Genomic DNA, 11,546 nt, shown 5'->3' with positions numbered 1-11,546 from the left:
GCCTGCTGTAGAGAGACAGCATATGCATCACTTTACCCTACATTTACCTTCCCCTCCAGGCAGACTTTTCAGATATTTGACCCTAAACTCTGTATTCTCATCTGTCCTTTTTCCAAATCTTCAGAGCTTTTCCATCCAGCTGTCATTTTGCATTCTCCAACTGGTGGGGCTGTGCAATCTGATTACACTTGCCCCCCCCCTGCATATAGAGGGACCACCGTTGGCCACAGACCATCTGCTCAAACATTATGGTTTACAAGCCATTGGAGTCCTCCAAGTAAAGTAATGCACAGAGCATCTCACACCTTGTCACCACGGACAACTAACCCTAACCCTCAATAACATGTCATGCTCCACGAGAGGGTTTGCACCTCTGTAGCGCTTTCACCAATGCCCCCTTTACTTCCTTATTCCTTAGACTATAAATCATGGGGTTGAACATGGGAGTGACAACGCTATAGAACAAGGATATCATTTTGTCGTGCTCTGCAGAGTGGCTTGAACCAGGCCTCATGTACATGAACATAGCAGTTCCATAAAACAGTGCCACCACAGCCATGTGGGACGCACATGTGGAGAAAGCCTTACGCCTGCCTTCGGCAGAACGGATCTTCAAGATGGCTGCTAGGATGCGGACGTATGTGGTGAGTATGAAGGAGAAGGGGCACAGAAGAATGAGGACACCAACCACAAAGACAATGATTTCGTTGAGTCGAGTGTCAGCACAGACCAGTTTCAGCAGAGCCAATATGTCACAGTAGAAGTGGTCAATGACATTTGGGCCACAGTAAGGCATCTGTAGAGTCTGAACTGTGTGCACCATGGCAAGGAGGAAGCCACACATCCAAGATGACACCGCCAGCATGACACAGACTCTAGGGTTCATAATGAGTGTGTAGCGCAGAGGGTGACATATTGCTACAAACCGGTCGTAGGCCATCACAGCAAGGAGCACACATTCCGTGATGGCAAGGCCCAGGAAGAGGTAGATCTGAGCCCCACAGCCAGCAAATGAGATGGTCTTCTTTGGGCTCCAGAGATTGGACAGCATCTGAGGAACAGTACTGGTTGTGTACCAGATGTCCACAAAAGAGAGGTGGCTCAAGAAGAAATACATGGGTGTGTGGAGTTGAGAATCCAGCCAAATAAGCATCAAGAAAATCCCGTTGCCAGCTAGTGTTATGCTGTAGACCACAGAGAAAATCCCAAAGAGAACAATGCGCATCTTTGGGCTGCTGGAAAGACCCAAGAGGATAAATTCTGTCACTTCGGTTTGATTCCTCATCTTTTTCTGACACTGCAGAGGAGGAAACAGGCACCATGTAAAATATAACAGCATAAAGCAGGGGTCCCCAACCCTTGTGGGCCTCAGGAAACAGTTGGGAATCTAAGATGTCATTGTGGGCACTGCAAAATACAATTTCATGGAAGAAGAATTGGCCATGTTCAGACCCCCCACCCAAAACAGGCAAAAATATAAATAAATCCTGTGTCCATGACGGAAACCTAAGGAAAACAGAAACAGAACTAAAAGCTGCGGGGGTGGGTGGGATGGGTCGAAATCCAAATAAATATGATCTAAACATGTTCTGGAGCATCACATCAACATACCAAATCATTGCTGTAGCATCGAAGAGATGCTACAGCAAATGCTGTCTACCAGAAATTTAATAAATGAACTCAGCATGGAGTAATAATGCCTCCCTCATATTCCACCAGGCAAATGTATGGTCTGCCTCTACTCCAGGCTATATGTCAAGTTAAAAGAAGATACCTCACTTACTCTTCCCCTTCATGGATCACTGCCTTGCCGTGGCGAAGGGGCTTGAATAACTCAGAGAAGCTATGAGCTATGCCGTGCAGGGCACCCAAGATGGACAGGTCATAGTGGAGAGTTTTGACCAAACGTGATCCACCTGGAGCAGGAACCGACAAGCCACTCCAGTATCCCTGCCAAGAAAACTCCATGGACAAAGACAACAGGCATATAAAAGTTATGACACTGGAAGATGAGCCCCTCAGGTCGGAAGGCATCCAACATGCTACTGAGGAAGAGCGGAGGACAAGTATAAGTAGATTCAAAGCTGATGAAGCAGCTGGGCCAAAGCCGAAAGGTCGCTCAGTTGCAAATATGCCTGGAAGCGAAAGGAAAGTCCAATGCTGTAAAGAAAAATATTGCATAGGAACCTGGAATGTAAGAACCATGAACCTGGGTAAGTTGGATGTGGTCAAAAATGAGATGGCAAGGATAGATAATGACATCCTGAGCATCAGTGGACGGGAATGGGCGAATTCAGTTCTGATGACCATCATATATACTACTGTGGGCAAGAATCCAGTAAAAGAAATGGAGTGGCCCTCATAGTCAACAAAAGAGCGGTGAAAGCTGTACTGGGATGCAATCTCAAAAATGATAGAATGATCTCGATACGAATCCAAGACAAACCTTTTAATATCACAGTAATCCAACTTTATGCACCAACTACTGGTGCTGAAGAAACTGAAATTGACCAATTCTATGAAGACTTACAACACCTTCTAGAAATGACACCAAAGAAAGATGTTCTTCTCATTATAGGGGATTGGAATGCTAAAGTAGAGAATCAAGAGATAAAAGGAACAACTGGCAAGTTTGGCCTTGGAGATCAAAACGAAGCAGGGCAAAGGCTAATAAATAGAGTTCTGTCAAGAGAACAAGCTGGTCATCACAAACACGCTTTTCCAACAACACAAGAGACGACTCTCCACATGGACATCACCAGATGGGCAGCATCAAAATCAGATTGATTATATTCTCTGCAGCCAAAGATGGAGAAGCTCTATACAGTCAGCAAAAACAAGACCTGGAGCTTACTGTGGCTCAGATCATCAGCTTCTTATAGCAAAACTCAAGCTTAAACTGAAGAAAGTAGGAAAAACCACTGGGCAGGTAAGATACAATCTAAGTCAAATCCCTTATGAATACACAGTGGAAGTGAGGAACAGCTTTAAGGATTTAGATTTGGTGGACAGAGTGCCTGAAGAACTACGGATGGAGGCTCACAACATTATACAGGAGGCAGCAACAAAAACCATCCCAATGAAAAGGCAATGCAAGAAAGCAAAGTGGCTGTACAACGAGGCCTTACAAATAGCGGGGGAGAGAAGGCAAGCAAAATGTGAGGGAGATAGTGAAAGATACAGGAGATTGAATGCAGATTTCCAAAAAATAGCAAGGAGAGACAAGAAGGCCTTCTTAAATGAGCAATGCAAAGAAATAGAGGGAAACAACAGAATGGGAAGAACCAGAGATCTGTTCAAGAAAATTGGAGATATGAAAGGAACATTTCGTACAAAGATTACCATAATAAAGGATGAAAGTGGTAAGGACCTAACAGAAGCAGAAGACCTCAAGAAGAGGTGGCAAGAATACACACAGGAATTATACCAGAAAGATATGGATGGCTCGTACACCCCAGGTAGTGTGGTTGCTGACCTTGAGCCAGACATCCTGGAGAGTGAAGTCAAATGGGCCTTAGAAAGCACTGCTAATATCAAGACCAATGGAAGTGATGGTATTCCAGTTGAACTATTTAAAATTTTTAAAGATGATGCTGTTAAGGTGCTACACTCAATATGCCAGCAAGTTTGGAAAACTCAGCAGTGGCCAGAGGAGAAGATCAGTCTACATCCCAATCCCAAAGAAGGGCAGTGCCAAAGAATGCTCCAACTACCGCACAATTGCACTCATTTCACACGCTAGCAAGGTTATGCTTAAAATTCTACAAGGAAGGCTCAAGCAGGATGTGGACCGAGAACTCCCAGAAGGGCAAGCTGGATTTAGAAGAGGCAGAGGAACCAGAGACCAAATTGCAAACATGCGCTGGATTATGGAGAAAGCCAGAGAGTTCCAGAAAGACATCTACTTCTGCTTCATTGACTATGCAAAAGCCTTTGACTGTGTCGACCACAGCAAACTATGGCAAGTTCTTAAAGAAATGGGAGTGCCTGATCACCTCATCTGGCTCCTGAGAAATCTCTATGTGGGACAAGAAGCTACAGTTAGAACTGGATATGGAACAACTGATTGGTTCAAAATTGAGAAAGGAGTACGACAAGGCTGTATATTTTCTCCCTGCTTATTTAACTTATATGCAGAATTCATCATGCGAAAGGCTGGACTGGATGAATCCCTAGCCAGAATTAAGATTGCTGGAAGAAATATCAACAACCTCAGATATGCAGATGACGCAACCTTGATGGCAGAAAGTGAGGAGGAATTAAAGAACCTTTTAATGAGGGTGAAAGAGGAGAGCGCAAAATATGGTCTGAAGCTCAACATCAAAAAAACGAAGATCATGGCCACTGGTCCCATCACCTCCTGGCAAATAGAAGGGGAAGAAATGGAGGCAGTGAGAGATTTTACTTTCTTGGGCTCCATGATCACTGCAGATGGTGACAGCAGTCACGAAATTAAAAGATGCCTGCTTCTTGGCAGAAAAGCAATGACAAACCTAGACAGCATCTTAAAAAGCAGAGACATCACCTTGCTAACAAAGGTCCGTATAGTTAAAGCTATGGTTTTCCCAGTAGTGATGTATGGAAGTGAGAGCTGGACCATAAAGAAGGCTGATCGCCGAAAAATTGATGCTTTTGAATTATGGTGCTGGCGGAGACTCTTGAGAGTCCCATGGACTGCAAGAAGATCAAACCTCTCCATTCTTAAGGAAATCAGCTCTGAGTGCTCACTGGAAGGACAGATCGTGAAGCTGAGGCTCCAGTACTTTGGCCACCTCATGAGAAGAGAAGACTCCCTGGAAAAGACCCTGGAGGGCACAAGGAGAAGGGGACGACAGGACAAGATGGGTGGACAGTGTTCTCGAAGCTACCAGCATGAGTTTGACCAAACAGCGGGAGGCAGTGGAAGATAGGAGTGCCTGGCGTGCTCTGGTCCAGGGGGTCATGAAGAGGCGGACACGACTAAACGACTAAACAACAACAACACTTACTCTTTTACAGACAGGAGGTGAGGTCTGTTTTAAGGCATATTGTTAGAGACATACAATAAACTTGACATAATCCAGAATTGTCTCTGGACAGAGGAGTTGTAGCTGAAACCAAATGAGAGCTGCAGAAGAGTAAGATTCTGAGACTGTGTTAAAGTAACACTCACAAATTAGCAGCTGAGCTAAAATTGCTTAAGGCACTATCATTATACTGGAAAAGTAAAACACATACCGACTTGAATGAATGAGGAACAGTAATCCACTAGCCTATCTATAGTTCAAACAGCTACATCCTATTTTGATTAGGTCAGTTTTGTAGAAGACCTTGGATGGGAAACTGAAAGCCATTGGTCTCAAGCCACCCGGAGGCTACAGTAAGTTTTATGGAGAATGCAGCACACAGAAAGAGGTGTTTTCAGTTATTCACATTTTTTAAATGAAAGGTAAACTTTGGCTTTCTCATTACGTACCCAGATTACAGAGGCTTGAAAGAAATTGCCAAGTTGTTTCCCCTTCTTGGATTTGTACTATTGATGGCATCCATCAAGACCATAGAACGCCTCTGCCTCAAAATTACTCTGGCAATTATGAACCTAGAAAAGCATGTCAGCAGTGACTCCTAAAACAGTATGTATGTTTACATTTCCTTCTGGGCCCATCCAAATGGGGACCAGGAGCAAATTATTAATCCACAGGGGCAGGAAGAAGAACATGACTAGATTGCGTCTACGGAGGGTTTTGCCAACATTTCTGAGGGATTTCTTGTTCCTGATTTTTGATGTAAACATTCTACTGCTTTAAAGGAGCCTCAGAGATCCCATTCCAAACTAAATTTCTGATAAAACTTTCGAATTCCCTGGGCATTGTGTAATAGACTTTAGTCTAATCTAAACCAACATTTGAAGCAAATGTGGTGGTAGCTGGTTGCCAACTGAGAAGTTAAGGAGTATTTGTTGTTGTTTAGTCGTCTTAGTGGTGTTTGACTCTCCGTGACCCCATGAACCCGAGCATACCTTGGAAACTCTCACTTTCTTCTCAGAGCTTCTCCTTTTTTATGTCCATGGAGTTTTCTTGGCAAAATACTGGAGTGGTTTGCCAGTTCCTTCTCCAGGAGGGTCACATTTAGTCTAAACTCTTGGCTATGACCTGTCTGTCTTGGGTGGCCCTGCACGGCATGGCTCATAGGTTCCTGGGGTTATTCAAGCCCCTTCACCACGACAAGGCAGTGATCCATGAAGGGGTAAGGAGTATTAGAGACTCTTTAAAGCTTAAACCATCAGCATATCATGTGGGAAAATTGTGCCTGGATTGTACCAATGGAGGCTACCAAGAGGAAGTTGTGTAACAGGCAAAATCAGGTAGCTACCATGTCATCGTGAAGGTTGTGTTATTCTTTTACTAATAACTTTCAGAATCCAGGAAGTCCGTAAACATAAGATAAACTGTATTAACTATTTACAGAATAAAGAGTCTCTGTTCAAGGAAGCCATAGCGTCTCTGTTGCTGAAACATTCCTCTACCCAGAGACCCCTTCCAGTCTCATTTTGTTTACTTAAGCAAAAACCACATAAAGTGAAAGTGTGCTCACATCTTTCCCTCCCACAAAAGAAAGGAGCATATCAACCAACAGTTCTCTATTAGCCTAAGGGTTGGCTTCCTCAGCTTTGTAGATCTACAAAGCATAGTTGTGATTTGAGGACCCGATCCCCGCTTGGGGAATGAAGACACGTGGACACAGTATATTAGGTTAATGGGCAAGAAAAAGGCCAGAACTTTATTGATTACAGCATGTGAGAAGGTATTGGCTTAGGCATTGGACCACAGAAAATTTGACTCCACCCATTCGGAGAGGGGTGAGTCTGATGAGGGGTTAACCACCAGTAGGGGGAGCCTGTTGATGGAAATACAACTATAAGCTCTCCCCTGATGTCACCGAGGGTTGTGCCATGGCCCCCCACCACATAGGGCATCGGACAGGATCCACGACCACCGGATTCCTTTAACGGAATACCCATAAGTGAAGGGGTAGGCGATGGCCACACCTTGCCCTTCCATACACCAACAACACATTCCAATGCCTAACCGCCAAATACCAAGAAAGTTGTGACGCTTGCTACGAGGTAGGCAGAAAACACCAAGAGGCCGGTGCCAATTTGCCAATTGGAAAAAACTCCTACCAGCCCCCTGGGCAACCAGGGCGACCAACCGTGGGTCCATAACAAGGCCAAGCAGCTACGCCCTACAGGAAGTGGTGGGTGGGTGACTCGCTGGTAGATCGGGAGCGAATGGCGGGGGAAGCTGGCGCGGCCACATTTGAGGGGCTAAACCACGCCCCCGTGGTGTCACCTGATTGGGTGCCCAACTGGGAGGCATGGCGCACCAGCGATGATGACAGGGCAGGGGGCAGGATGCGCCCTGCGTGACTCGGGAATCATCTCCCGCTCACAATCCCTCCCCTCCGGAAGGAGGAGAGGCTTTAGTATTTCCGCTTCTTTTCTCTGAAAATCTGGACACAAAGGTTATTGAGCTTTTTTGTGTGGAAACGCAACAAAAAAAAATGAGTTTTTGAGCTTTTAAAAAATTTAAAATCGCAAAAATCTGCACTACCAACATGGGCTGCCATACATCCAGATTTTCCAGGACATTTAAGTGATTTCCACCCGGAAGCTGCTTAAGGGACTGAATACCGGCTATGTCTGGAAAATATAGCACCCCTAACCAACTCTGGTATTGCCCCTGTTTAGGAATCAGTTGAATATCGTCTGTTTCTCCTACACGTTTGTCCTTCTTCAGCCATCGCCTCATAAGATTGAGAAGCTATTTCTTGAGTGACTACAGCCCATTTCACCCACACTTCCCCATTTTATATATGTACACTATCACTCGGTTGCAGAGATTTACGGTCAAGCGAGTCTCTATCATAATTGAATTTATGTCTGCCTTTCTCTTTCCTTTTCCATGAAGAGGCTGACAAGGACGGAAGCAGGCCTTTTATATTCCTGGGGAGCGGACCCAAGCAAAGGCTACTGGCCGAATTGGACCCACCCTCTAGGAATGGCTCACCCCTCAGCCTGCCTGTGACTGGCCAAATTGCAGGCAGGTTTGAATCCACAAATTGGACTGCAAGGTAGGCTTGCCAGCCTCCCCTGCAGCCTCCCCTGCCAGGGCCACCCTCGGGGGGGGGGGCAGAGCTCAAGGAGTCTTGATTTTTGTGTGTGTCCTGTTAGGATTCTTTTCCTGTGCTTGCAGTCATGGGATTGTTTTCAGCACATGACGGTGTATGTTTTCATTCCACATTGTGGGCAGTGACGGAGACAGAATGTTTGTATTACTGTATTTCCTTGATGTAGGACTTTTTGTCCTGTGTTCTTTCTCTTTGCTGTTTGAAGCTGAAGAGGAAGGAGCTGAGTTGCGGTGCTCCGAGTGTGCATATGTAAATAAACGTAGTTTAGCCAAAATGCTATGCTACTGAGTCTGTCATGCTGACTGCCCATACTCTGCTGTTCCTGAAGTGTGCTGGTGATTCTGAGGCATCAGTCACTGTGATGTTTGGGCTGGAGAAAGACTTTGAGTCTCCCGAACAACCAACCAAGAGGGAGAGAACGTGTCAACCGGGCATGTGTCTCTGCCAGGTTCCTACTCGCGTGTAGTACTGTAGCCTTATTGGAGTTCACCGATTGGGTCTGCGTTGCTCCCGGACAGGAGGAAGGAAGTCAAATGACACCAAGGTTGGTTCAGAGAAAGAGTTCTTTATTTCTGCTCTCTGGAACAGCAGAAAGGCACCTGCGTGGTGTGTCCACAGCAAGTCCAAAGAAATGAGAGATTTCATGCAGTATATATATCCTCCAGGCACCCTCTCCCCCTTCCCCAGGAATCCAGCCACGTCAGCTTGTACATGCAGGTAGACATCACAGATGTTCCTGCTCCAGCACTCTTAACCATAAAAGGGTATTCCTTCCTATACTTCTGACCATAAAAGGATATTCCTTCCTGTACTTCTGACCATAAAAGGATCTTCCTGTTTCTACTCTTATCTTGGAGCAAGAGGTCACCATCTCCAAGAACACCCTCTGGCGCTGTTCCCAGACTAGGTCTGTGCGTTTTTGTGGTCAGGATATAAGATAAGGCACAGACATGTCTTCCCTGTTCTACTGGTACAGTCACGGCCATCCTTGCCGTCACAAACTGATAAAGGAGAGGGCTCTGAGCAGCTGTTTATACAGCTGGGTTTTTGGCTCAAGAGCTCAAGTTAAAGCATTTTAGCTAAGGAAAAATAGGGATTTTGGTGCAGTTTCAAACTGCCTGCACAGTCAGTTTTGGGTTTGGGAAACCCATTCCTTCAGTACGCTCCTGACAATTGGTTATGGGCCCAGTACGCTTCCGCTGTGCCAGTTCCAGGAGACTCCAACCAGGACAAAAACAGCTCCCGGACCTTTGTGCTGGCACTGAGCCTGCTGTCCTCTGTGGTCCTGATCCTCTGGGCCCATAACCAAATGTCGGATGCCTCCTCGTGTGTAGGACCTCCTGACATGTCCATGTCTAATTTTGCCCCTTTCTAAAAATTGTTTATTGGCGTGTTTTTCTTTTTGTAACTCTACCATGAAATAAAATCAGGATTAAAGGGTTTTCTCAGGATGGCGGAGGGTGTGTGTGCTGTGTCCTGTTGGTGTGGTGGTGGTGGAAATGCTCTGCAGGGAGGGGCCAAAATGGGGGGGGTCAAGGATAGTCAGTTGGGAGGAAGTGAGAAATGTCTCTATTTTCGTCTGAGGAATGTTGAAGGGCATGCCATGATTGACAGGGCGTGGGAGGATATTGAAGGAAATCCCTCCCCAGGATCCTCAGCACCAATCTCTCCCCCCCCCCCAATCAGGCAACGATCATCCAAGGTCACTGTTGCCTTCCCCAGGGTTCACTGCAACACCCACCTAGTGTTGTCCTGTCTTTGGCCAGCCCATGTTGCTACAAAAGTTCCATGGACCCCTGAATGTGTATGCACCCAGTTCATCCCGGCTTTTAGTGGGGAAAGGGGTTGACATGTTAAGGCCAGTTGCAAATGTATTGAAAAGGAGCAGATTATATAATGCAGTAAGAAAGGGCGGGAGTTGAAGCACCAGGGAGGAAGGGTGGGAAGTCAACTTATAAAAATTCTTTTAAATTTGTATTAAATTTGAAGTTAAATTGTTAAAAATAAATAATTGAAACTCAATAAAAATTAATTGGCAAAAAAAGAAAAGAAGAAAAAGGAGCAGATTGAGTAAGAATTAATGTTGTATTTTTGTATTTGTTTTTTGATTATTGGGATCACTTTGAAACAAAAGGTGTGAACCATAGAATCGTAGAGTTGGAAGGGACCCAAGGTGGTGTGGTGTAGTGGTTAAGAGTGGTAGTCTCCTAATCTGGTGAACCGGGTTTGCATCTCCGCTCTTCCACATGCAGCTGCTGGGTGACCTTGGGCTAGTCTCTCAGCCCCACTCACCTCACAGAGTGTTCCACTCACCTCACAGAGTGTTTGTTGTGGGGGAGGAAGGGAAAGGAGAATGTCAGCCGCTTTGAGACTCCTTAGGGTAGTGATAAAGCGGGATATCAAATCCAAACTCTTCTTCTTCATCATCTAGTCCAGCCCCCTGCAATGCAGGAATCTCAGCTAAAGCACCCATGACAGATGGCCATTCAACCTCTGATTAAAAACCTCCAAGGAAGGCGAGTCCACACCCTCCTGAAGGAGATCGTTCCACTGTTGAACAGCTCTTACTTTCAGGAAGTCTCCTTTCATGTTGTTTGAAGCCATTGGTTGGAGTCCTACCCTCCAGAGCAGGAAAAAAACAAGCTTGCTCCCTCTTCCATGTGACAGCCCTTGAAATATTTGAAGATGGCTATCCTATCTCCTCACAGTCTCCTCTTTTCCAGGCTAAACATACCCAGCTGCTTCAAGTGCTCCTAGTAAGGCTTAATTTCCAGACCCTTGATCATCTTGGTTTCCCTCCTCTGCACATGTTCCAGCCTGTCAACATCCTTCTTAAATTGTGGTGCCCAGAATTGGATACGGTATTCCAAAAAACAAGAACAGATAATAAAAACAGTATTAAACATAATATGTTCTCTTAGAATAATTTATTATATTATAATAACTAGTTTTCCTACCGGAAACCCACTTTAAAACAATAACATGAGAACCCATGTTTCATTTAACTAGCTTTGGACTATTCTTCTAGAAACCCTGTGCTGAATAATCACTTGACCAAACCCAAAATCTTGCTCATTTCTTGCAGCAATAAAGATTGGAAGCTTTGACCAAATTATTTGTTAAAAGCTCAAGGAACAGAAGACTACAAGGAGAACCAATGCTGACCACCCCCAAATTTTCTGAGCTTGTTAAGTGTCCAGATGATATCATGGACCTCCTAGTGGTGCAGCAATAAAATGGCTAGCACATTTGCAAAGCCATTTGCAAAGGTCCGGTATGGTTTCAAATCGGACGAGGGACCATGTGTTGAAATGCCTGCACTGCAGGGAGGTGGGGTGGATCCTGGGATCCCTTCCAACTCTACAATTCTGTGATAC

At 45.3% G+C, this 11,546-nt stretch overlaps 1 protein-coding gene across 1 annotated transcript; it reads right to left on the bottom strand.

The window, feature by feature from the left end:
- Window positions 1-346: 346 nt before the first annotated feature.
- Window positions 347-1,285, bottom strand: LOC310752362 (olfactory receptor 2A12-like; the record flags this gene model as incomplete). The annotated part of the gene is made up of 1 exon (XM_083592471.1): window positions 347-1,285. One exon carries the CDS (start codon window positions 1,283-1,285, stop codon window positions 347-349), a length of 939 nt encoding a protein of 312 aa, XP_083448597.1.
- Window positions 1,286-11,546: the final 10,261 nt, after the last annotated feature.

Source organism: Podarcis filfolensis (genome assembly GCF_964270895.1).
Source record: "Podarcis filfolensis genome assembly, chromosome: 17".
NCBI lineage: Eukaryota > Metazoa > Chordata > Lepidosauria > Squamata > Lacertidae > Podarcis > Podarcis filfolensis.
This window is presented reverse-complemented; position numbering and strand designations above follow the sequence as displayed.